The sequence below is a fragment of the Suricata suricatta genome, chromosome 2, assembly GCF_006229205.1.
Source record: "Suricata suricatta isolate VVHF042 chromosome 2, meerkat_22Aug2017_6uvM2_HiC, whole genome shotgun sequence".
NCBI classification, from domain to species: domain Eukaryota; kingdom Metazoa; phylum Chordata; class Mammalia; order Carnivora; family Herpestidae; genus Suricata; species Suricata suricatta.
The window spans coordinates 58,997,302-59,024,180 of NC_043701.1; the positions used below are offsets into that span (position 1 = coordinate 58,997,302).

At 41.5% G+C, this 26,879-nt stretch overlaps 1 protein-coding gene across 1 annotated transcript in view; it reads left to right on the plus strand.

The window, feature by feature from the left end:
- AMPH (amphiphysin) overlaps positions 1-26,879 on the plus strand; it is a 232,528-nt gene that overhangs the window by 130,758 nt on the left and 74,891 nt on the right. Inside the window, exons 3-7 of the mRNA XM_029926769.1 lie at positions 3,145-3,199; positions 12,004-12,098; positions 14,246-14,341; positions 22,691-22,798; positions 25,007-25,092. Of these exons, the coding sequence (XP_029782629.1) occupies positions 3,145-3,199; positions 12,004-12,098; positions 14,246-14,341; positions 22,691-22,798; positions 25,007-25,092 (440 nt within the window). The remainder of the gene's footprint in view (positions 1-3,144; positions 3,200-12,003; positions 12,099-14,245; positions 14,342-22,690; positions 22,799-25,006; positions 25,093-26,879) is intronic.

Consider the following 26,879-nt stretch of genomic DNA (forward strand, 5'->3'; position numbering starts at 1 on the left):
TTTAATCTCTGTAGTTTTTCATTGTACAACGTAACAGGTTGCTTCATGATTACAAAAGAATGGTTTCTTCTCCATTTGCTCCCCTCCAACCTCAGTACATTGATGTTCCAGAGATATGTTCTAGGTTTATTTCGCAGCTCTATGGGCCTTCAGCAAACCATTAAGTACCCCCAAGGTGTATACTTACTCATTTCAAAAACCATGGCCATAGGGGATTCAGAGCCTCCTAATCGCAGTGTATAGGGCGTTAGGCTTTAGATTGATCTGGGTCTGGATCTGCCCAAGTAAATCACATGTCTTGTTTGCGATATTCTCTCTAACTTATCTGCTGTCGATTAGGACACGTGATTCTGGACCTCGCTGTGCTCTCTTAGTACTATCCACCTCTTTCTATCTATCACTTGACCAGCACCTTGGGCTTCCATTTGCTAAGCCATCCATGTTGTCCTTAACTTTGCCAATTAGATTTACTTTCTGCAATGTTTCTGTAAGTGCCTTTAGTGCTTTTCTTCTAACTCTGTTGGCTTTTTATTTTTTGTTAGATTTCAAGCCCTCTCCATCTTTCAGCATTGCCACTGATAGTGGAGCCATTTTTCTCAGGCCGTTGAGGGCAGGGGATGGCGTGGTAGCAGTACCTCAGTGGCTTCCAGCAACAGAGCTTTGTTTCTCACTCATGAAGATATGAATGACAGTCCAAGTTCTCTTCACTCCATGATCCAGTCTGGATAAGCAGCCCAGGTCTGGAATGTTACAGGACTTGAGGTAGAGGGGAAAGAAAGCGTGATGACTTGACACCTGCTCAGGAGTAGGACCTGCTACTTCTGCTCCCATTGAATTGGGAGCCACGTACCACAATCAAGGCTGACATTGATGGACTGGAAGTGTAATCTTCCCCCAAATCAGATCTGGTAAAGAGGTGTAGATTCGACAGTAATATGCAGTCTTCTACAGCCTGGGAAAAACCTGCTTCTTTCTTCTCCAAATTCTTTTTGTGGTGGTGTTAGGGCTGTTGGCTTATCTGCACCTGTTTCTTCTCTGGATCCTCTTCAGCTTCTACATTTACACATGTGTTGATTACCAGTATTTTCTATTCATTCTCCTCATCCATTCCGTATAGTTTTCCACTCTATACTTTGATGTTTTGGAAATCCAGAATGATTTCTTGTTTGTTTGGTTTGGGTTTTGTTTTTATCTAGCTGATGGGAGTTTGCCGTCAGATGATATTTCTGAATGGTTCAACCACTAAAGGGAAACAGAGTTTTGATTTTAAACCATGTTGAGACACCATGGGTACGATACCATACAGGAAAATATTCTCATCCAGAAGCCCTTTTCGTGTCCAGCCAAAGTCTTAAACACTCCTTTTCAGAGTTTCTTTGTATTAACTATTATCTATCTTCAAATGTGATGGCCATTTTGTCTTTACTTTGTACTCTGAAATACTTTCAGTGGTTATCGCAAAGCTAAATGTAACCTGCTTTGCAATGCAATTTTTACTTCAATACTTGTTTCTCCACTAGATTGCAATTTATTGAAGCACATTAGGTTTTTTCCCTTTGTACTTCCCCCTGCATTGTTGTTGTTGTTAAACGCTAACTAACACGTGCTTACTGAATTGAATGGGACTATGATAGTTGCTATATTTTTAACTATCAAGTTAGACTTAAAATACAGTTGCCGTTTTATTAATTATCAAGGTGGAGTCATTCTGTGTGCCAGCTCTCCACAAGTTTGTTAAGTGATTGTGTGGTTTAAATACATTTTTTTAAAAAAGTTTTTAATGTTTATTTTTGAGAGAGAGACAGAGGAGGGGAGTGGCAGAGAAAGAGAGGGAGACACAGAATCTGAGACAGGCTCTAGGTTCTGAGCTATTAGCGCAGAGCCTGATATGGGGCTTGAACTCGGGAATGGCAAGATCATAACCTGAACTGAAGTCAGACGTTCTACTGACTAAGCCACTCAGACTCAGCTGGTCGTCCAAGGGCTTTCTCCTGCAGCCCTCCCCCGCCTGCAAGGAACTGCCCTCAACCAACGACTGTTAGGAGTTGATGGTTAAATGTCCCACTTCCCTTGCTCCCCAGTTAGGATATCTAAAGGGTGTTTGACACTTTCTCCCAGAGCTCCTGGTGGCACTGAGGCTGGGCTGCCCACTGTGGAAACTGCGTGATCATGCACCCTGTGTTGGCTCTCCTCCGTCCTTGCCTCCTTTCTCCACTCCTTGCAATGTCATCTTAGTCTCAGAGTTGCTAAGCCTTATCCTAACCAAAACAAAGATAGATATGTATATAAATTTATTATTTCAGAGTTTCACTATTTTGGTAATGTCCAATAATAATATAATGCAAACCACATTGGTAATTAAAAATTTTCTAGTGTCCACATCTTAAAAGTGAAAAGAAAGAGTGAACTTAATTTTAATAATACAATTTATTGGGGCACCTGGGTGGCTCAGTCAGTTGAGCATCCAACTCTTAGTTTCAGCTCAGGTCATGATCCTGGAGAAATGGAGTCAAGCCCCGTGTCGCTTATGATTCTGTCTCTCCTTCTGCTCTTCTCCCCTGCTTTCCCACTTTCTCTCTCTCTTTCTCTGTTTCTCTCTCTCTCTAAAAGTTAAAAAAAAATAATGATACAGTTTATTTAACCCAACATGTTCAAAATATTACCAGTTTAACATGTAATTGACATAAAACATATCAATTTGATTTTTTTGAAGGAAGTCTCTGAAATCTGGTGTTTTACACTTACAGTACATTTCTGTTTGGACCAGCCACATTGCAAGCAGTCAGCCACATGTACCTGATAGCTACCATATTCAACAGTGGTGATCAGTCTCCTACTGTTGTATTCCATGCATCAAGATTTAGGAACTTGCTAGTTCTTAAATATATACGAGGCTGTCTGGTGGGTGTAGTTTCCCTTCTCAGCAAAATCTCACTTGCCTTTTTTTCCTTTACTTTTAAGCTGAATAAAATTCCTATAAATATCAACACTGACAGGCGCCATGTTGTCTGTGTGTGTACATATTTATGCTCTTGCAAGAACGAGCCTCTGGTAATAATAAACTCTGAGACTTACTGCCTCTCACATGTTTCCATGAAAATATAGACAAGATGCTTAGCATCTCTGTGTTTGTGTGTTTTTCAGGCAGAGGGTACCAGGCTTCAGCGAGAACTCCGAGGATATTTAGCAGCTATCAAAGGTAAATGTGTGTGAGTTGTTTACTGCATGTCCCCAGGCCCAGATTGTTCTTGACATTCACAAGTGGCAGGATTCAGTGTTAATTACAAAGCCAGTTGGCTTTCTGGCAGAATGGGTACTTGAGCGCAGGTGTTCATTCCACCCACTCCCCAAATCCCATTGAAATGATAATCAGAATATACAAGGAAAAAAAAAAGATGTCTACTGTGATGCTGGAAAGGAGGAAAAAGTGCCTCCCACACCAGAGATTTCTAGGAAGCATTGTGAAATAGCGTGAGCTTGAGACCTTGTGTAAGAGAAGCTGCAGCTGGTTTATATCCCAAGGGAGAGTATGTCCCAAGAGGAGGACACTCACAGACTCACACTTAAGCCCTCTAGCTGGAGGGGGCAAGGGGTCACGGCAGTGGCAGGTGGAGGGTTATCAGAAATCAAGGCCCTGGACCGCTTCCGGCTTGTGGGGACCTGCTGCAGTTGCAGCCCTGTCACTGTGTGGAGACAGAGAGGCTGTGACATTGGTTTCTGGCCACAGCCCTGGAAGGCAAAGGAATGAGGTAGGCGATGGAGGGAGAAGAGGGCGCAGGGAGGTGTGCTCTGTCCCCGCCTGCTCTACATCATCCAGCTGCCTGAGTCGGATCAGGTGGACCTTTGGATGTGATGGATCACAGGGCAGGCTTCGAGATTAGTGGGGGAGAATGGAGAAACTGGTCTTGGATAAACTGGCCAAACTCTCAGAACAAAGTAAGATTCTCAGCCTCACACTCTACTCCGTCCTTCTCACCTACAGATCTAGTAAGGAGTTAAATATGTATACAAGGAGATGTTCTGAAGGACTAAAATAAAATACTGTGGACTTAATAGTCCCTAGTCTTGGGTGACAAGGTCTTTACAAGGGTAACCCAAAAGAGGGAAACCATAAAAGGAATGATTGAGAGATGTGACCTCACGAACATGTCAAACTTCCATACACGCTTAAAAAATTATTTCGACAACATATTTAATGAAAGTGAACCAAGGTGTTAAGAGCTCAGGAGGTAAACTAAATGAGTATCAGCTGATTAAAAGAAAAAAATAGGTAGAAATAATGAAGAGAAAATTAGCCAGAGAAGAACTGGCTGGTGGGTAATAAGTGTGAAAAATGCGCATCCTCATGGATGGATAACCAAAGAATATTAAGTGAAATCAGAAGGGAGATGCTGCCATTTCTCCTCCACATGTTCAAAGACACTGAAATACAAAAAGAGACAATAGTACATAGCATTGGAAAAGCTATGGGGAGCAGACCCCTTTTATACTCTTCTAGTAGGAAAGTCTTCCTGGAGGACAGTTTGGCGAAATCTTTTACATGTGTATTTTGGGGCAGGGGGGCATGCCTTTTGACACAGTGGTTCCAGTTGCAAGGATTTATTCTAGCAGTTTCATTGTGGATATGTGAAATTGATTACAAAGAGAGTGGTAAGTAATGAAACGATAATATTAACAATCTTAATTAAAAATTAGTCATAATAAATTAGTGAAATTAATATTTTTGTCAAGCTTATGTACTTATTTTGAGAGAGAGTGAGAGAGAGAGAGATAGTGGGGGGAGGGACAGAGGGAGATGGAGAGAGAGAATCCGAAGCAGGCTCTGTGCTGTCAGTGAAGCAAGATGGGTGCTTGATGTCTCACAACTGTGAGATCGTGACCTGAGCCGAACAAGTCAAGAGTTGGACACTTAACCGACTGAGCCACCCAGGCACCCTGTGAAATACATTAAAAATTTTTTAAAAAATAAAATGTATTTAAGCTTTTATAGGCTGGGAATATAATTTTAATCCTCATGACAACTTTGAGGCAGATACTTGTATCACTTTCGAGTTACAGGGAAGAAAACAGCAGGAACAGAGAAGTTAAATAGCTCATCCAAGGTGATGAGCTGGTAAACAACAGAATACATTCTCTGGTCCACATGTCTCCTAAGGCATTGCCTTTTTTAAAAATTGAAATATAATTAACATACAGTGTTATATTAGTTTCAGGTATACAATATAGTGATTCAACAATTATTGGGGCACCTGGGTGGCTCAGTTAGTTAAGTGACCTACTTTGGCTCAGGTCATGATCTTGTGGTCTGTGAGTTCGTGCCCCACATGGAGCTCTGTACTGGCAGCTCAGAGCCTAGAGTCTGCTTCTGATTCTATGTCTTCCTCTCTCTCTGCCCCTCCCCCACTTGCACTCTGTTTCTCTATCTCTCTTTTTGAGAGAGAGAGAGTGAAAGTGGGGAGGGGCAGAGAGAGGAGACACAGAATCTGAACAGTTTCTGGGCTCTATGCTGACAGCTCAGAGCCTGACGCGGGGCTCGATCTCATGGACCACGAGGTCATGACCTGAGCCAAAACCAAAAGCTTAACAAACTGAGCCATCCAGGCACCCCATGATAAGTGTACTCTTAATCCCCTTCACTTATCTCCCCCATTCTCCCATCCACATCCCCTCTGGCAACCACCGGTTTGTTCTGTGTAGTTAAGAGTCTGGTTTTTTTTTTTTTTTTTTGGGTCTCCTTTTTTCTTTTGTCTCTTCATTTGTTTGGTTTCTTCAGTTCCAGATGTAAGTGAAATCATATGGTATTTGGCTTTCTGTGACTGACTGATTTCACTTAATACCCTCTAGGTCTATCAGTGTTGTAACCTTGCTTTTTTTTTTACCCACTGCCTTATCCAGCCTTTGGATTATATGACTGTTGGTAGGACATTGGTTTCACAAATTAAAGTCCATCTTTCCAGTGGGAGAATGGTAATCTACTTTACTGTGGCTGTGGAATGAACATTTACATGTGCTAGGCTGTGTGCTAAGCATTAGGCATATTAACCTGTTTGTAACCGGACAACACAGCTATATGATAAGTGACAGGCTTGCCTTACATTTTTAAGGAAGTAAGGCTCAAAGAACTTTCACAGATACATAGAACTCATAATTAACTGTTCAAAAAAAAAATAACCCTAAGTATTTTAACAATTTGGTCAGAAAATAGAAAACACTCTAGGTATTTCTTTTACTGTTGAATACAAAGTGTCACATATTCTTGGAAGCACAGGATTTTCTCTATGTTGGATGATTTTTTTTTAACATGGATAAATGTGTTGAATGAAGGCATGAATTCCATCTCCTTCCCAAGTCTATATATTTTGGTCAGTTTGACTTCCCGAATGGGAAGTTTGCTGTTTTAAACATTTAAGACTTGAAGAATTCTCATCCTTAACGTGGTCTTGGAGGTGCACAGAGTGAAGTCAGCTCCAGAGAAACATCTGTGCAGCATCAAAGCAGCCCGCCAACGTTGTGGACTGTGTGCTGCTTTGTCTTCTAATGGTCACATCACCACGTGAAGGAGAGCACCGCACAGCAGCTTTTCCCCAAGATGTTTTGATAACGAGTGATGCTCCCTAAAAGAGACCTATGTTTGCAAGACTTTGGTCAAGACTGTTTGGGATGAATTTTCAAACAGGCTATTACAGAGCATATGACTACAGGGTCCTTAATATGTTAATATTATCTCCAGAAGGTCTGTGGGGTGAGCAGCATTCTACCATTGTTTGACTGTGGAATGTTTTTCTAAAAGCTTTAGAATTAGTGTTCCTTGGAGCACATTTTGGGTCTTAGAAACACACAGAAAGACAGGGGTAGGCATTAAATATGTCATAATTTGGTTTTTCATAGGGCTTTCACGGCCAGTTGTTCTGGCTTTCACAACAAAAGAACACTGGCTAACTAACCGTACTGTAATGCAAGCAGCATTACAGAGAAAGGAGATCTGGCCCTGGGGACTGATGGCCCCTGCGTCTAGTCCCAGGGACACTGGTGGGAACATCACCACGCTCTCTGCTGCCGTGGGTTCCTCATCTGTAAGATGCCCCCATTGCTCTCAGAAGCCTCGACATCTCTACAACAAGGACACTGGGAAATAGGGTCACTCTCAGCACACGTCACACTGAACCCCATTTATGGCCTCAGTGCTGTTCTCGGAGCAGAGATGCAGAAATGAACAAGACAAAGTACCTACTTTCATAGAGCTGGGAGCAGAGACAGGAAGAAACTTAAATGAAAGGGCCAAATATATATAGTAATACATACTTTAACAGACGTGCGTGCACCCCAACAGAGGACAGACTCCTACCTGAGGGACAGGAGACCAGGTCGGTCTTTCCAAGACTTAGACGAAAATGGACCCAGGAAGGGAGTGTAAGTAGTCATCAGGTGATAAGATATGCCGGAGACTAAGGTTGATGTTGGAAGGACTTTCCAGGTGGAAGAAACAATATGTACAGAGGCTAAAGAGGAAGAAAGAAGCATGGGCTCTTTAGGGAACAAATAGATCATTGAGGGGTAAGCAAGAGTCTGAGGTGGATGAGACGTGGAAAAGTACGCAGTTGTTTATATAGACAAATGATTATGTATCATATCATATTGGGGTTTTATTCTCTCAGTGAGGAAGAGAGTCATTACATTATTGTAGGCAAGGGAATGAGTCATGTGACCAGAATAGCATTTTAGGAAAATAGTTATTGTGGTTTTGTGGGATTCAAACTAGAGGGGATGACACTGCAAGGAGACTTCTTAGAAGTCTGGTCCAGTATTTAATAATAATGACAGTGATAGCTAACATTTATTGAGCATTTCTGTGCTAGGCACTAACATAAGCTTTTGCTGTCTCATTTATGTAATTTTTACTATGGCTGATGGCACGTATTTAAAAATAATGTGCACTGTGGAAAACTGAGGTCCAGGATGGTTAGGTAATTTGCCTGAGGTCACACAGATGATGTGTGTTGGAACCAAGATTTTAACAAAGGCTGATTGCGAATAATAATTTTAATTATTATGCCATGATGCCTTCAAAAATATTTTTCATAATAATGACTGACGTTTGAGTGTTTGCTCTGGCTAAGTACTTCGCTCAGCTGTTCCCATGGATTTTTTTCACCTAAACGGCATGATTGGTGCTGGGTGTTCCAGTCCAGGGCAGTGGCAGTGGGCATGGCAGCAAAGGGCTTCACATGAGAATCAGGCCGAATTGGTACACCTTGGTGATGCACTCACTTCAGGAGGATGAATCTGGGATGACCCCCTGTTTTCTAACTGGGACGATGGGGTGACATTCCTGAGGACTGGGAAAAGGAATAGCAACAGGTTTCGACAGGAAGTTCTGAGTTAGTTTGGGGCATGTGAAGTTTCAGTAGCACATCCATGGGGAGATGTCCGGTAGGGATTTGGAAGTGGCAGTCACTGCCCTGTGGGTGACAGTGGAGGTCAGACACAGGGGTGGTGAACACACCAGATCTTCCTCTACGTGGAGCGTGGCCCAGCTGGCATAATCAACACTTGTGAGTTGTACGGGGCTTGTTATGTGTAAGCATGACCCAGTGGTAGGGTTGACTGTCCTTGAGCTATATCACAATCTGCCTCCCTCCCTCCACTGACTCTTGCTCCTATATTTGCTCTCTTTCTTAAGTCCCTGGGAGAAAGACTTCCTCTCCTGGTTTCCTTGGAGCCAGCTTCTGGCTTCTTAAACAGCTCTCTTCTAACTAATAGGCCAAGCTGCCAGATACTTAAAATATTTTAGATACTCTTGTAATGGTTTATAGCTACTGCTGGTTATTGTCATAATGTATTTCAGCTGATGTTATTTTTAACTAAAACATACACCCTCAGGCTGTACAAAGAGGACTTTTGTAGCAGCGTAATCTCTGCATCCAATCTTAGAGGGTGAAAATAGATGCTCACAAATTTGGTTGCAAAGGGAAAGAGAGAGGATGTTGCAGTAAATGCCTTGGAGGAAATCCAAAAATTTAAAGCAAGGGAAATGGTTCCTACCCAATAGGCAAATAATAATTCTGTGTATATTGGGTGCTGGTCTTATAGTTTTGGAGATCACGAATCTTTTTGTGGATATAGATATTATTAAATGCCGGAGGTAGTATTTAACATCTACTTGGCTTTGATGTCGCCAAGGTACTTTGAAGGGGACTTGGGTTTTAGCTTTTTTATTTTTCTCTTATGCTCTGTCAGCAGAGTAGATTCTAAATCCTTGAAATCTCTGCCATTCTTCATGACATTCTTTATGTATCCATCCAAGTACTTCCCATGGAATGTTCTAGAAACAATTTCTATGTCAAAATGGATTCTTTCCAAATTTTCCATCACTACTTATTCACACAGCAATTAGTAGTTATTTTTGGATGCTAGGAGACATATTTACTGCAACATTATGCTTTTAGCCTCAATGAGTAAGGTCTTATATAATTTTATTTTAAGCTTACATTCACAGTTTTATTTTTCACCACAAAGGTTACTGGGCCTACAACCCCATCATATCATTTTCTTCCCCTTGAAACCTTGAAAACTTACCTACACAGCTGTTTATAATATCCGTCAGACCTAAGACAAAGATTTAAAAGAAAACTTCAGAGAAGCCTTCTGGCATCTGAGTTTTAGAAGGGTGTCAGCTAGTGACTAAATTTTGTAAGGTACATTTAAAAAAATTTGTTTTGAACATTTTTTCACCTTTGAGAGACAGAGAGATAGCACCCAAGCAAGGGGGGAACAGAGAGAGAGCGAGACACAGAATTCAAAGCAGGCTCCAGGCTCTGAGCAGTCAGCACACATCCCAACACGGGGCTCGAACTCACAAATTGCAAGATTATGACCTGAGCCACAGTCAGATGCTTAAATGACTGAGCCGCCTAGGCCCCCAAAGGGTACATTTCTTAGCAGAGGCTTGCTTGTACTTGGGGAGGGGTGAACGTGGCTGCTGGAGGTGCTGTCACACCTCCTCAGCAGCAGTGGCGGCCACATGAACGAGAAGGACCATTCGCACTGGCTTGCACTCGGAGTGCTACAGGACACATGCAGGTGTTTGCATTATTTTCTGGCTGTGTCTACACCTACAAAACTTCACGGTGTCACTGCTGGGCTTCCTCTTTTGGTCTCCAAGTTGTTTCAGCTGATGTAGGCTGAACTCCTTGTTGTACAGGGCATCCTTTAGCATGCTCCGTGATGTACTCTGCGGAGAGAGGGTTGCAGGCTTTCATACTTCATGTTGCCTTGAAACCTTCAAACTTGTCACGTTCAAAGACCGAATCTATTACCTGCAGCTTATCCAGGAAGGAGGATGGGGGGTGGTGGAGAGAAAACATGCTATGAAATACCATGTTGACTTTTACACATACTCCTCAAGGATATCCTCCTGTCACTTTGGACATCTTCATTTCTTTTGTCATTTTCTTGTGGTTCAACCCGGAATCAAGTCCCTTAAATCCAAAAGCATGTAGTTGAGTCTAGATTGTTACAAATTTCAGTTTTACAGAAAACTTTCCATCAAAGAGTCATTGCATTAAGTTTATGGGATGCTTTTCATTTTTTTATATAATTTTTAAAAAATGTTTGTTTGAGAGAGAGAGACAGAGCACGAGTGGAGGAGGAGAGAGAGGGAGGGAGACACAGAATCCAAAGTAGACTCCAGGCCCCAAGCTGTCAGCACAGAGCTCGAATTCATGAACTGCAACAACATGACCTGAGCCAAAGTTGGACCCTTAACTGACTCAGCCACCCAGGTGCCCTAAGGGATGCTTTTCATGTTTAATGATCGCATTCCGACTTTCCTCTTTTCTACCTTTAGCCAGCTCTTTTTCACATCCCCTAGTGACAGAGGCCAAGATGCCAACCAGGCCAGGTCTCAGCGTCAAGCTGGTCAGGAGGGCTTGGTGCCAGAGGGGGCGTTTCTCCAGCCAAAGAACGCACTTTGGATTGTTCTGGACCCCACACTGTATCTATGCAATCCGTACTGTACCCTCCATATTTGGAAAGAAGAGCAGATTGGAGACTGGAACAGACTTGGTGATATTTTATATCACTTTATGTCTTTCCTGTTATTTAACAGTCATATTTTTGCAACACACCGAAGGCATGTCTAATGAACACTGTGACCCACAGGCTTAAGAACTCTAAGCTTTCTGAGCATTCTGGTTTAAAACTGTATAGGTAGCCTTTAATACCATTAGAAACACTTTTTCTTTTGAAAATGTTTAGGCCCTTTAAACCACTGTCAGCTGGGAGGCCCTAGAATCCTGTTAATGTTGCTTCAACCTGCTTCTTTTTAAGGCTTTATTTCTTATATTTAAAGTCAGTTAAAAATAATTTTAATTTTGGAACTCTGTAGTTTTATGGACAAGTATTCTAGGTGTCCTTTGTATTTATGGTCCCGCATCACTTTGTAAGTGATAGCACATGTAATAGAACACGTTACTATTGTTGTTTGCAGAATAGGACACCTGGTGGATTTTTTTCAAGGCTCAGTGTCTGTCATTACCATGTAAATAATGGGAAACACACAATGTAATTGGGTAAGTAGGAGACCCTCACAGGAAGTTGTGACTGTAGACCCAAGTAACTGTCATGCCTTCACAGTTTTTCCTTAAATGATTAGTGGGTACTCAAGGTTTTTTTCTCTTAGAAATGTAGGGGAGGGGCGCCTAGGTAGCCCAGTTGGTTGGGCGTCTGACTCTTGATTTTGGCTCAAGTCATGAGCTCATGGTTCGTGGGATCGAGCTCCGCATCAGGTTCTCTGCTGACAGTGCAGAGCCTGCTTGGGATTATTTGTTTCCTTCTCCACCCCCTCCTCCCGCTTACACACACATACACATACACACACACATTCTCTCTCCCTTTCTCAAAATAAATAAATAAACATTAAAAAAAAAAAAGAAAAGCAGGGGAAAGAAGAATGGACAACTCACCAATTTATATCCAACAAGAGTTGTTTTTCTCCAACACTAGGCATGCAAGAGGCCTCTATGAAGCTCACTGAGTCGCTGCATGAAGTCTATGAGCCTGATTGGTATGGGCGGGAAGATGTGAAGATGGTGGGCGAGGTAAGAGCCAGGATCACAGACCATGCTGCCACGTCCTGCTCACTTACCTATCCCTTGACCCCCTCCTATCACTTCACAGCCTTAATCATGAAGAGGGGGGCACCATGTACCCAGAAGGCACTGTACAGTCCTGGCATCGAGATCATCCCAAATTCATAGCAATTAGCAAACTATTATAAACCAAAATAAGTATAGTGTTTTTCTGTCCCTGACTATGCATCTAAGCTCATTCTAGCAGCGGAACTGGCTCATGGAATGACTTTGTCTACTAACTTCACCCTTGCACCCCTGCTTTTCCCAACCCTTCTTGAAAGCAAGGTCAGAAGGCGCAAAAAGCGTCTATTTCACTTAAATGCCACTGGTCCATTTGCTGGTCTGCAGAGCCAAAGGACAGATGCAGTCAGCCTGTTAACAGGAATGTAACTTCCAAAAGCCTTTGTCCCTTGACATGTCTTAACACCTAAAATCCAATTTCTAGCCAAGAGCCATCTGGCTGCTGGGATGTGAGAAAAGTGGGTATTTTCTGCTTTGAGGAAGGAGAATGGGGAGGAGACCAGGAATGATCTGTGTGATGTTAGGTGAGTTCTTTAATCTTCTCAGGCTTTGGCTTCCTTATCTGCAAAGTGAGGATAAGAATTGTACCCACAGATAACACATTTAAAGTCTGCGTAATCACGTCATTGACATGATGCTCGGTACACGTGATTATTACTGGTGTTAGCAAGCCACCTGTCAGGAGTTCTCTCATGTCCAAGTTCTTTGTTAAAGAGCAGTGTTTGCCATGCCCACCTCATGTGAGCTCACTGATGAACAATCAGGGACAGAAGGGATCCTTGTAAGGGATCCTTCCTAAGGGATGCAGCCACCCCAGCTCGGCAGAAGGTCTGATATGTGATGTGCTGTCTATGTGGCCTTTGGAAAGATGTGTTCACAGTACAGCTCCAGGCTGTTCCATGAAAATTCTGACATCCCTGCATTGATTTCCATAATCTTGTTAAGGCTGGGATAGAAACAGAGCTTTAATTAGGAGGAAAGTTCTTATTGGCCCTGTTACTTCTTCAGAAGACTTTCAGAAAATGAATCTAGTAAAAACAGCCACACACCACTCTCCAGTACAGTTATTAAATAATTCCCTCTTCTCACGTTTCTTCTGTATAAAGATGCTGTTTTCAACATCTTGTTAAATGCTTAACTCATATGATCAATTTCTGATGAATGGTATATAATTAAAAATTCATCGTGAAAGGAAGACTTTTTTTAAGGAAATAATAGAAATGTGCATTAATAGCTTTACAGAATATCGGGTTACATTCTATTATGCATAGCAGATGCCACTGTTGATGTTTATTCCTTAAGGAAATGGCTGGTATTTCACCTTAGTCCTTGTAGGTCCTGCCAAGACTTTTGGAACCTTTAGTTGCAGATCTAAATATGGGCTCTTCTGATGGTGAAGGAGCTCAACACTACATGTTCAGAGCATCTGCTCATGTCAGAATATGAGCCTTCTGATCTTCTAAATCCTGACACAGCGGATTTAATTTTTTTTAATTTGCATGAAATTCACAGATGGGGATCTGTAACAATTAGGGTGAGTATTTGAAGTGTGAAAAAGACACAAAAACAGATAAGCTCCCAAAAGTAGTTTTCAAAAGATAGAATGTTCTCTGTCTCCCATAAAGGACTTTGCAGGTGAGCAGCCCAGGTATGGGGACCCCAGGGACCTATCATTGCTGTCCTCACTGTCCCCTCAAGGTTCAGTGTGACTCTGTGAGCACTGGCCATCAGCTCTCACTTCTGCAATCCAGTCGGGAGGAGGAGAAAGCTTGGAAGATAAGCCTTCTTTTAGGGACACTTCCTGAAATTCACGCCATTGGCCGGATCTTAGTCCCATGGCTGCGCTTAGCTGTGCTGCAGGCTGGAAAATACAGTCTGTATCCTCGGTAGCCTATTGTAAATGGGAACTGGTAGTCGAGTTGCCTTGAAATTGTACTGTATTATTAAATAATCCACATTTTTTCCTAGCCTCTGCTATCCAAGGAAGTCCTATTTATCTAATTTATCATTTTTTATTTTTTAGAAGTTTGGTGAAAAGGATCCAATTAAATGCATTCAGCAGTAATCCCATTTTTTCTCTTGTTTTCCCCCAGAAATGTGATGTCCTGTGGGAAGACTTCCATCAAAAACTAGTGGATGGGTCCTTGCTGACACTGGATACCTATCTGGGCCAATTTCCTGACATAAAGGTATTTTACTTTGTGTCCATAACGGGAGGAATTGAATGGTTCCACAGACTTATTGAAACACAGGCAAGGGAGGGGCGCCTGGGGATCTCAGTCAGGTGAGCGTCCGACTTTGGCTCAGATCATGATCTCAGAGTCTGTGGGTTTGAGCCCTACATCAGGCTCTGTGCTGACAGCTTGGAGCCTGGAACCTGCTTCAGATTCTGTGTGTCCCTCTCCCTCTCTGCCCATCCCCGCTTGTGCTGTGTGTGTCTCTCTCTTTCAAAAATAAATAGATGTTAAAAAAAAAAGGTTTAAAAAAAACCCCAGGCAAGGAAGAAGTGGAGTTCAGAGCCCTCAAGCTGACATCAATGATGGTAACTTTTCATTTACTTAAGCACGGTAGTGTTACCCTGTTCCAATCAGTTTTGAAATGAAATGCAGCTACAGAAATCACGTTTTCCCCTTTGGCAGACTGCTTCAACTTTTTTTTCTCTACAGACGTCTTTTTAATACTCTAGATATAAAACTGCAAACTAGATACCAAAAATTCCAATCTTTTTTTATGTTCAAACTTCTTTTATTATATCACATTTGAGAAGACTTTCCATTAGAATAAAGAGCGGTCACATGGAAAGGAGAAAACTTCATCGTGAACATGAGAGCAAAATGTGATCTTCCTAAGTTTACTGTTCAGAGCACACCTGCCTATCTTTTTCTTTCCTTAAGATTTTCTGCTTCAGATTGAATTGTTGAGATACAAGCATTTCAAATACATTAGCATCTGGATCTAAAAATACCTTGTCTAGAACATCTGTCTTATTTGACATATGGATTCATTGAAAGGAAAATATATAAGGGAAGGATTGAACATTGTAGGTTTGGAATTGACTCTGGATGTAGACCTGGTTTTTAAACCTTCAGGGCTGTAAATAGCAAATTTTAGCATTAATAGATCTGCGCCCTCCCCCAACCCCTGCAGTTGTTTTTCCTGCTCAAGAAGGAGTATCAAGTAAGATAATACCATATACTGCCCTTCCTTTAGGGTGAAAGAGGCCATGAACCTGCGTCCACCCATCCTCAGTGCCTTAATTAAGTGATTTCTTATGCGAAGTTCCACATTTACCTGGCCTGCTTTGTAGCCATGACCATGAAACATAGTGAAGCTTCTCGACCAGAACAGCACTCCTATCAATGATGTTCATTTCCTTGGTCCCACATAGAATGCCTAACAACTGGTTGGCCAACATCCAAAGTATTATTTTGGGACACGGGACACCAGACAAGAACCTCAAGGGGATCAGACGAGGCCCATGAGCCTTGGTGGCAAAATGGCACAGAGAATGAATCCAAATGATGGGTTCTCAGTGACGTTATCATAATAGGCAGAACACTTTATTGAGTCTTTGCAGGACTGTATCCTAATTAAAAGGTATAAATTGGCTTCTTAAAGTTTTCTGAAAAACTTAGAAATGAAATTGAAAACATTTCAGACTAATGTGAGGCTGCACACATTAACCTATGGGAAGTGTGTCTGGGGAAAGCCTCAGATCATTCGGAAGATAGTTCCATGTGGTCTTGGAATTTGTAACACTTGTGGAGCAAACAATCTCAGAATCCCTATCATCCTTCAGAATTCCATTTATTGCGTGGTGACTTAATCTCCATAAAAATCAGTTTCCAGTATATCAAAGAGAAGAGAAAACTTTGACCTCATACTCAATTTCAAAGCAGTTTGTAACTATTCCAAATTATTCATATAATATACATTCATAGTATGATTTAACTACGCAAATGAAGGCTGTGACTGACCAGAGAAGAACACATTTGAAAAGTTGTTGAGTTTCAGAAACAAAAACTTGGTATTATCAAAAAAAAATGTGGAGGATCTCAGTAGTTATGGTACTTTCCAGTCATAGTTATTTGGAAATTGGCCATACTGTCTAGGATCATCAATTTTATAAGACAAATACACACAGAAGTACCTGCATTGAAACATAGATTAAAATAAAATCATTATGGGCGCCTGGGTGGCCCAGTTGGTTAAGCATTCGACTTCGGCTTGGGTCATGATCTTACAGTTCGTGGATTCAAGCCCCATTTCAAGCTCTGTGCTGACAGCTCAGAGCCTGGAACCTGCTTCAGATTCTGTGTTTCCCTCTCTCTCTGCCTTTCCCCCACTCACACTGTGTCTCTCAAAAATAAATAAACATTAAAAAAATAAAAAATAAAATCATCATGAATGATATTGGCTAGTCTTTTCAGTTTGCTCCACATCAGAAAGATAAAGAACTCAGAACTTTTAGTTAAGCAGTTCTTTTCTTGAGATCCATGGTTGAGGCCAAAGATGGTCCTCCAGTGGTTGAACCATCTTTACACTAGAGATTTGGGAATAATACCATTTATCTGGATGTCTTGAAAAGAAGTGAAATATATGCCTTGGTGTTGCCTGCATCATGTGTAGAGGCTGAAAGAATCAGTCTTTCTCTTTCTCTGAAGTCACATTTAGAATATCACACGGTACACATAGGGTTTCAACCAAGATAGATAATTGTGAAACCATTTCTTATGACAAAGAGTTGAGGAAATAGCATGTACATAGGAAAGGAAACTATTTGGAATTGGAGCATAGTCAGGGTAGCTCTTTCTCATATTTGAAAGACACTTTTCTGTGAAGGTACACTTAAGTTATTCTCTGTGTCTTTGCTCACGGAATGGAAGGTAGTAGTGGATATACACTCTCTCACTTCGTCACATTAGTGCTGAATGATTATATAATGAATGGGTTATTGAAAGAGAGGAGGCTGATGATTAAAAATACTGAGTAGAGACTTTTCAGAGCATGGAATACAATTGACTTCCTTGACTTCCATTAGAATCAAACAGGCCATGGGTAGTTAAAACGTCAGGCAAATTTCTAAATATTTACCGCAGCTCTGCAGCGAGGGCTACGAAGTATCATTCATGAGGGAATAATGTTTGATTTTTCCAACTGTGATTGGCAGGGGACCTAGTGTTACAGTTCTTATTATGCAGCACTGACATCTAAAATCAATGCTAGAATAAGAGCCAGCTTGTCAGCAACACAGGCAGGCTTACAGCTGTGAGCAGTTATTGTAAAATGTAGTTTAGATTCTATCTTGGCAGCTGTGTGTAAGCACCTAAGCCTACACTGAGAGCAGGGTGCCAAAGTGAATCCAAATTGGGGTCATTACTGAAATTAAAAAAAATACAATAAATTAAATCTTACTCTATAAAGTGAGCATGCAGTGGGAAATCTGAAAAAAAAACTTCAATCGAACCATTGAATTAAACCATATGCCATCACACTCATGAATTTATTTAATTGAATTTACCACTGGATGGTTAATAAGCATTGTATCATTTTCTATATAAAAGCCAAAGTGTATTAACTCTACCCTTCCTTATGGGATTTGATTCTTCTTTTCAAGGTTTTCAAATATCAGATAGGTAAGGAAATAAGATGGGTTTGTATTTCCAGCACAGAAATGAGAGATGGCCTTCAAAACAGTCACTTCTACCTGAGTCAGCCCTTCTCTGTAATTGACTCGTCAGTTACATGAGAAAATGAGTCACATGATTTATTTCACTTCTTGTTTTTGTGCAAAAACAGGATGACCCAGTATACTCTCCCACCTTCTCAGGCTTAGAAGTAATGAATTTTGGCTCTTTTCAAAAATCACATTCATCTTCAAAGAATCAAGATTTGCTTCTTGGAAAATACTAAAGAGTGCCTGACCCCAGTCACTACTCCTGCAAATCCATAAAGGGGAGCTTTCTCAGAGTTACGTAGAGTCACACAGCCCAGTGCTTCAAGGGCCAGTGTTCATTTGAAAGTAATAGTTAGATGTTTGCTAAAAATAATAAGCTCTGTCACCTCACAGGCACACTGTGTCCAGCAGCGGTCACTGAAGGGCATCACTGCATCCTGCCTAGGCTCGTTCATTGCATATCTCTAAGCAAATGTGAGTCAGCCATTTCTTCCACTACTAACACCAGTTGGATATGGTAGGTGTAGAGGGTAAAGAGATTGAAAGCAGCTAAATGAGAGTAACCACCCGAACCCGCCTGTCATCAATCTTGAAGAGGGTATAGAGGAATAGCACAGAGTGGTAGTTGAATGATCAGGTCTGTCAGAGAAATAAGGGAGCAGTTAGGAGTATCCACCAAGAGTCAGGAGCAGGGCGGGGCTGGGTGAGGAAGGTGAGGGCACTAAGGTTCAGGCTATAAGGAGGCACCTGCTCCGGGTTGCTGATCCAGCACCTACGTGACCCTGAGAGTAAGGGCCTTCTTAGTGTTGTGTCCTAAGGGTCTCACGCACATCTCCCTGCTCCTGGCACTGGTTGGCATAGGAGATGGCGGGGGGGGGGGGGCGGCGTGTGGAACTGACATAGAATTCATCTTTGCCAGACTTTCTGAGCAATTCTGGACACATTAAAAACTAATCTCATGTGACTTGAAATTCTCTCTGTACAATAGGAATAATCCCTACGATACCCATCCTAGAGGTTACTGAGGGTCTGTGTGTTGTGACTGGGTTTTTATGACATAAACATAATTTTATCATTGTTTTCTTCTTCCTTCCAGGAACAATTTAAAGTATTTTTAGGGCTCTCCTGCTGCTGTAGTTCTCAGATTGGATTAGCTGGGTATAACCAGATGGCTAGGGATCTTTTTAAAAAGAACAGGGGCACCTGGATGGCTCAGTTGGTTTAGCATCTGACTCTTGATTTTGGCTCAGGTCATGATCTCATGGTTCGTGGGTTCGAGCCGTCCACTATCAGTGTGGAGCCTGCTCGCAATTCTCTCTCTGCCCCTCCTCACTCTCTCTCTCTCAAAATAAATAAATAAACTTAAAAAATTAGTTATATGTCTATAATTTTTTAGTGGTTGCTCTATAATTTGTAATAATTGCTCTACAATTTAACTTTTCCTGTCTAACTTTAAATACTATCACTGCACTTTTGTATAAACAATATACCTCCAGTTCTTTCCTCCCTTCCTCTGTTATTGTCAGACATTTTTCCTTTACAAATGTTATAAACCCCATGGTACATTTTTTTCCTGCTACCTTTTTTGCTCTAGATAATGTTACCTTTTCAAGCAATTAAAAGTAAAAGACCAAAATCATGTATATTTAACCTTGAGTTTTATAATTCTGGGGATTTTTTTGTTTCCATTTTTGCTTTGTTTTGATTTTGCATAGTTCTACTTCATATATAAACTCCCTTAATGGGAGTGATTTCTTTCAGCTTTTGTTTGTCTGAAAAAGACTTTATTTCACTTTCACTGTTGGAAGGTATTTTTACTGGGAATAGAACTCTGAGTTGGCAGATTTCTTTTTCTTTTGTTTTCAGTACTTCAAAAATGTCATCTCCTTGTATTCTGGCCAGCATAGTTTCTCCAGATTAGTCTCTTGTAATCCTTGCCTTGTTCTTTCTGTGTTTTTTTTTCTTTTCTTGATTTTAAGCAGTTTGACTATCAAGTGTCTGGATGTGTATTGTTTGGTGTTTATCCTTCTTGGGGGTCTGTAAGTTTCTTAGGCCTGTCCTTTTATGTCTTCATTATTATATAAAATTCTCAGCCACTATCTCCTCAAATATTTCTTCTGACTTACCCTCTGATCTCTTTTTGAAACTCCAGTGAGACTGTGTTGCACCATTTAATATCAGGTCTTGTACACTTGATTCTGTTGTTTTCAACTCTTAGTTCTCTTTGTATTTTAATGGGAATGATTTCTCTTGATGGATTTTCAAGTGTAGTGTTCTTTCATGGCTAAAGTATAGCAATTGGCCTATCAAAGACATTTTTCCTTTCTGATATCATTTTTTAAATTTCTAGCATTTCCATTTGATTTTTTTGAAATATATTTTCAATTATTTTTAATGTTTATTTCATTTTTGAGAGAGACAAAGAGACAGAATATGAGGAGAAAGAAAAGGAGGGAGACACAGAATCTGAAGCAGACTCCAAGCTCTGAACTGTAAGCACAGAGCCTGATGCAGGGCTCGAATTCACAAACTGTGTGATCATAACCTGAGCTGAAGTTGGATGCTTAACCCATGAAGCCACCCAGGCAGGCGCCCCTGCAATTGCTTTTTATTTGACTACTAAAGTTTCCATATTTCTGTAGAAATTATTCATCCACTTACGTCTTTTATCTTCCTTTTCCAATTCAATTCTTTAACATATTTCCTCATAGCTGTTTTAAAATTTGTTTGGTATTTCCAACATCTGGATCATGTCTGAATCTGGTTTGTTGATTGCTTCATCTTTTCTCATGGGGGTGTGTGTGTGTGTGTGTGTGTGTGTGTGTGATAATTTTAGATTGAATCCCATGCATCATGTATAGTAATATTAATGCCTAAGTATGGGCCTATCTTTTTGACAGGCCAGGAGTGGGGGAATGCAAATCAAACTGATCATGAATTGAAGTGGATTTGGGTTTGTTGATACTCTTGTTACTTTCAGTGCACTACAGCTTTCACATTTCTCTAGAATTGGGCTGCTAATGCCTTGTGCTGATCTCTTAACATCTATCATGTTTTTAGACTCTTGGGTTGAAGTCTGGCTTTGGCCTCTCCTTTGGTCCACGGAGGATAGGCCTGTGGATGCTCGAAAATGTCCTGAGTGTCCTTGTTCCCCATCAGATTTTGGCTCCTTGTGTGCTTGTATTGCAGAAGGGGCGTCTTCTTATATACTTGCCCTCACACCAGTAGGGGGAGCTATTGCTTGGTGTAGAGTGTTGGACTGATCATGGAGGCAAGGCTGTTTTCTGGTATACTTTCCTGGCCTGTGTGAAGCAAAGTCAGCCTCCTATCTGTAGTTGGTTTTGAGCAAGAGTTTCTTGCTCCCGCCCAGGTGGGAATAGACCTCTGCTTCCTAAAGGACTCAGACTGTGGGCCCAAGAAGGTTCAGGCCCCTCCCCCAATGAGTAAGGATTTTTTTCATTTACCTTTCTTTACAGAACAGTGTTCTTTGCATGTAACACAGGGGCCAGAGAAGCTCCTATCTCTCTTCTGGGGCCAGATTGGTTTTGCCTCTGCTCTTCCCCACCAAGCAGTGAGTGGATCTTTTCCTGGTCTCTGTGAGTAGGAGGATTTCTTGCTTCCTCCTTAAGCCACTTAAAGCTTTTGCCTTGTAAGAGAAAAGGTCCATTGACATGGGCACAGTTTGGTTCCTACCCTGTAGCAGCCATAGCTCACCTCATTCTCACCTGCACTGCAAAGGAATGTCTTGTTCCCAGACTTCCTCATGGCATCCAGTGGAGGGCAAAGGGAGGAACCTACCCCTAAGTGCAATTTGCCCTTGTGTCTTGGCCACCCAGCTTTCCAAGGTGATACCTTAACCCATACTAGGCCTTTAACAATTTATCAAACTCTTAGCTGACCTCTTTATGTCCATTTGTGGTGACCACAGCTGCTATCTGCCACAAATGGTCTCTTGTCTTGTCTCTCCTATGATGGACTTGTCCCTCTTCCTGAATAAAATAATTCAGATTGTGTTGTTGCCTTGTGACCTTAGGTCTCAGATACAATCAATAAGAGTCACCCTTTTATATTATCCACATTTTTTGTAGTTGGTGTGAGAGTGACATTTGTGGCAATTGTCTGTAACCTAAATGGAAGTGGAGTCTCTAGGAATCAACATATTTTTAAAGCTCTTTGGGGGTTTCTAATGAATGAAAGGAGTGGGGAACACTTATAGGAAAAAGGATTTTTTAGGCAGTAAATCTGTTTTATGGAATTGCTGTTGGTGTGAGTTTTATTAGAATTGTAAAACCAGAGACACCTGGGTAGCTCATTTGGTTAAGCATCCGACTGGCTCAGGTCATGTTCTTGTGGTTCATGAGTTCGAGCCCTGTGTCAGGCTCTGTGCTGACAACTCAGAGCCTGGAACCTGCTTCAGATTCTGTGTCTCCCCCCTCTCTCTGCCCCTCCCTGCTTGCACTCTCTCTCACTCAAGAAGAAATAAACATTAAAAAAATGGATTTTAAAACCAACTGCTAATACAGTTTTCCATGATCTTCAAAGTGAAACACTTCAAGATTTAGAGGAGAGACTAAAAGTTGAGCTCCCTCAACTAGTTCTAGAATTTTTCTGATTTTTGATTGCACATTCTACCCTCAACTGACCAGCCTAATTACTATCAAAAAGGAAGAGAGTTACCTAATGGCTTTTACATAAAGAATTGGAGGTATATTTTTGAGAATTTCCAGGTATCATTTGTCTGCTGAAATTCTGGCTTACTTCAGTCTCTAGTCAAGATACTTAGTTACTGTGGACAAGGAAATCTAAAAAAGACTCTCGGCCCATGTCTTTTCCTTAATTGTATGTGTTTTCTTGCTGGCAGAATCGCATTGCAAAACGCAGCAGGAAGCTGGTGGACTATGACAGCGCTCGGCATCATCTAGAAGCTTTGCAGAGCTCCAAGAGGAAGGATGAAAGTAGAATCTCTAAGGTGAGGATTGATCCCACTGTTGACACTAACTCTCTATATTCTATGACTTCTGACAATTTCTCTTTTTACAATTGAATATAAGCAGATTGGGAGGAGTTAAGATGACGAAGGAATAGGGGGAATCTATTCTTGCCTCATCCTGCAAACACAGCTAGATAAATATTTTAAACACCCAAGAAATTGATCTGAGGGCCGAGAGAGTAAAATTAAATATAGGCATACCTCAGATATATTGTGGGTTCTGTTCCCCACCACTACAATAAAGCAAATATTTCAGGAAAGCAATCGAATAAATTTTTTAGTTTCCCAGTGCATACAAGGGTTATGTTTACACTATACTGTAATCTATTAAGTGTGCAATAGCATTATGATTAAAAACACAGTGTGCATGTCTTAACTAAAAATACTTTCTTGCTAAAAATTGCTAACCATTACCTGAGCTTTCAGTGAATCATAATCACTGGTCCCAAATCACCATAACAAATATAACAATAATGAAAATGCTTATTTATTGCAAGAATTACCTGAATATGACACAGAGACATGAAGAGTGAAAATGTGACACAGAGACATGAAGTGAGACTTGCTTGATGCTGGTTTGCCACAGACCATCAATTTGCAAAAATGTCAGCTATCTGCAAAGCACTATAATATAAAGCACAAAAAACCCCCAAAACACAAAAAGCCAAAACAAAAAACAAAAAAACAAAACCCCAACCGAGGTGTGTCTGTATTTCCTTTCTAAAGGAGATTGAATCAGGACAGAATTTAAACTGCATCATGGTACTTTCAGACTGCTTTCCATAATTCTTAATTAAAAATAAGCTTTTTAATGTTAGTGTAGCGTTCACACGGCTGACATGGACTCATACATTCTGATCAAAATAACCCTTCGCCTCTGACAGTACTTCAGGGTCAGTGACAGTCATGTGTTCCCACACTTCCTTCTGTGTTTGTGGACCATAGTTGAAGCTAAAAGGCAGATTCAGATAGAAAACCAAGTTTGAAATTCTAAGACATAACCTGTGATTATCAGAGAGCCCTGACATGTGCTGGATTTGTGGAGCGGATTCATTTTCTTTGAGAAAACCCATTTCAGTAGCTTTTACTCCATATGCCCATTACTTACAGACATCAGCTAACTGACACGTGCTCACTACTCCCTTTCCCTCCAGCCTTGCCTCCTTCTGTCTGCCTACACACAGCTGTCTGAATCGTCTTTCTGCCTCACATCTCTAGATCTATTTCCCCACTGCTTGTCTTTTAATGGCTCCCATTGCCTATAGAAAACAAATCTAAATTCCTTAGCATGTGTACGAGCCCCGCACAACTTGGTAATGACTCACCTATTCATCCCACTCAATTTTCAAATATTCTTTCCCCTCTGCTGCTTCTATACGCACATCTAAGCTAGAGCCTCTATGACCCACCCCTCAGTTCCCAAGCAGCCACTATAAGCCACGAGCAGCCACGATGAGACTAGAACTGAGGGGTCTCAGTTCATACAAGACCCCAGAGATCAATGATGCCAGGCACCATGATCACCCATGTCGTCATTTCTTAATACTCATGGTACCTGTGAAGGGGCCATTACTGTCTCCCATTTTATCAATGAGGTATCCGAGGTGAAGAGAGTTAAAACAGTCTCCCAAGTTTACACAATTAGTAAGCTAGGATTCTAGCTACTAGGGAATGCCACCGTTAGGCACTGTAGTGTCTCTCCACCCCCTTCTTTAGTAAGCATTTGCCAATTCCTTAAGAGTCCATCAGAATATCGCTTTTCCTGTGGAACCTTCTCTGTTTCTATACCATCTTCCCCAACAGCACACTCCACAACCCATTGCAGGCTCTATCTTGCATTGCAATTATTTAAACTTCCCAGTAGACTGGGAGTTTCTTTGGGAAGCATCCATATCCAGAGCAGAGCAGCGGTCCAGATAATTAACCCTTTGGTGGCATGACTGGATTTGCCAGATTACAAAAGCAACCATTGTAATGAAGTCAGTTTCTGTGTCTGAATAAGACTCCCCATTTCTTACTAAAAACCTTAGTGTGGATTATAACCAGCCATTTCCGTCCTTCTCAAAGTGTTTCTTGGACTCCATAAAGCTATTCCTATTTTATGTAAATGCTGTCGCTGTACATGGCAGTGGCTCGTGTCTCAGTGATATTTTTTAGTTCAAACATGTGTCAATGTGTCATTTCTAGGCAGAAGAGGAATTTCAGAAAGCACAGAAAGTGTTTGAAGAGTTTAACGTCGACTTACAAGAAGAGTTACCATCGTTATGGTCAAGGTAACGTTTCTGTACGGGGTGTACATGTCTCATTTAGAAGATCAAGAACAGGATAGCCCTTCTCTGATCTTTATTGTTTGTGATGTTTCAGTGCCATCCAAGAGAAGTGTTCTGTATCAGTGCTTTTCAGAAGGGTAGCTACTTGCCACACGCTGGCTGTTGAACTCCTGGAATATGGCTAGTATGGTGGAGGAAGTGAATTTTTCATATATTTTGTTTTGATTCCTTTCAGTTTAACTAACCACACCAAGCTAGCAGCTGCTGTATTGATGACACAGTTTTAGACCTTGATGTATTTCTCAAGTGGAGTCTCACATCTCGAAAAGAGGCCTTAGGAGAACTGCCCTCAACTTTGAAATTTACAGGGATACCCTGTTAGCTCTTGGCAGAACTCCCTTGATCCTGAGGGGTCACCTCGTCTTCGAATTTTGATGCCAATCCCTGGGCTTCCAGCTGTGACCTTTTTTTTTTTAAACATTTATTCATTTCTGAGACAGAGGGAGACACAGAATCCAAAGCAGCTCCAGGCTCTGAGCTGTCAGCACAGAGCCCAATACGGGGCTCGAACTCACAGACAGCAAGCATGACCTGAGCCGAAGGCAGATGCTTCACTGACTGAGCCACCCAGGCACCCCTCAGCTCTGACCTTTTTAACCTGAACTTCATTTCCTCTTTTATAGTTACTCGGTATTTCTCATGGCATTAAGTGCATTTTCCATCCTTCTGTCTTATTTTTCCCCCTCAGTGGTAGAACCAAGAAACTGCTGGATGCAGTGGGGACTTCTGCCTCTCAGTTCCCATCAGCACCTCGTACTACCATGCACATATGCACATTAACACTTACAATGCGACATTGCTTTAAGGCAAATCCTCTAGCCCATTTTCCAACCAGACTGGCATCCTCAAAACCTTCCTACCCAGAAATTCTGTGGCTCCTAGTTACCCTCTAAAACGGTAAGCATTTTGAGGGTCTAGCGTGGAGTTTGCCCATGTTTGTGTTTTCATGGTTTGGGGTCCATTTTTTGCTAAGAGCAGGCACTCAGTGTTTATTTTTGAACTACTGAAAGAACTAGAGGAACTTTCAGCTCACTTGCTCTAAAATTAGCCTGTAGGGCATGAGAACATCAACGTCCAGCCATAACCCAAGGTTCAACCATGTGTGACATTAACTCATTGCTCCTCTGAATTTACTCATTCTTTCCACATCTGCATTTCTCCTTTTGGTACTGTCATTGTTGGCCTCCATGTCTCAGAACTTTGGAGTCATTAACTATGGAAAACCAGAGAACCATCAAAAGAATCAATTATCCTCTCTCTGTGGTCTTCTGGATTGGTCTGTACCTCCCTGTTCTCATTGCCAACACCCATCCCCTCATCATCCTCCTGTGGCTTATGATGGTGGGCTCGTCCTCACGTTTGTGTCCTTGACCTCATCCTGTCCACCTCTTCATTCCGTAGCTCTCTGTGGCCCGCTGAGGAGCCTAGTGTGGGTGCCCAAAGAAGTGAGGATTTTGAGAGGCCTGAATCTATTCGTGACTTTTATGGAGTCATTCATGCCTATTTAAAATTACATATTTTAGAGGCACCTGGGTGGTTCAGTCAGTTGAGTGTCCGACTCTTGATTTTAACTCAGGTCATCATCCTGTAAGAACACGAGTCTGAACCTAACAGATGCCATGACTGGCTGTTTCCCCCTCTAAGCTAAAAGGTCTAAGGTCAGTCTCTTCGGAACCATTTGGCCATTTGGCCATTTGACAGTCATACATTGCCCGGGGGTATCTAATCAG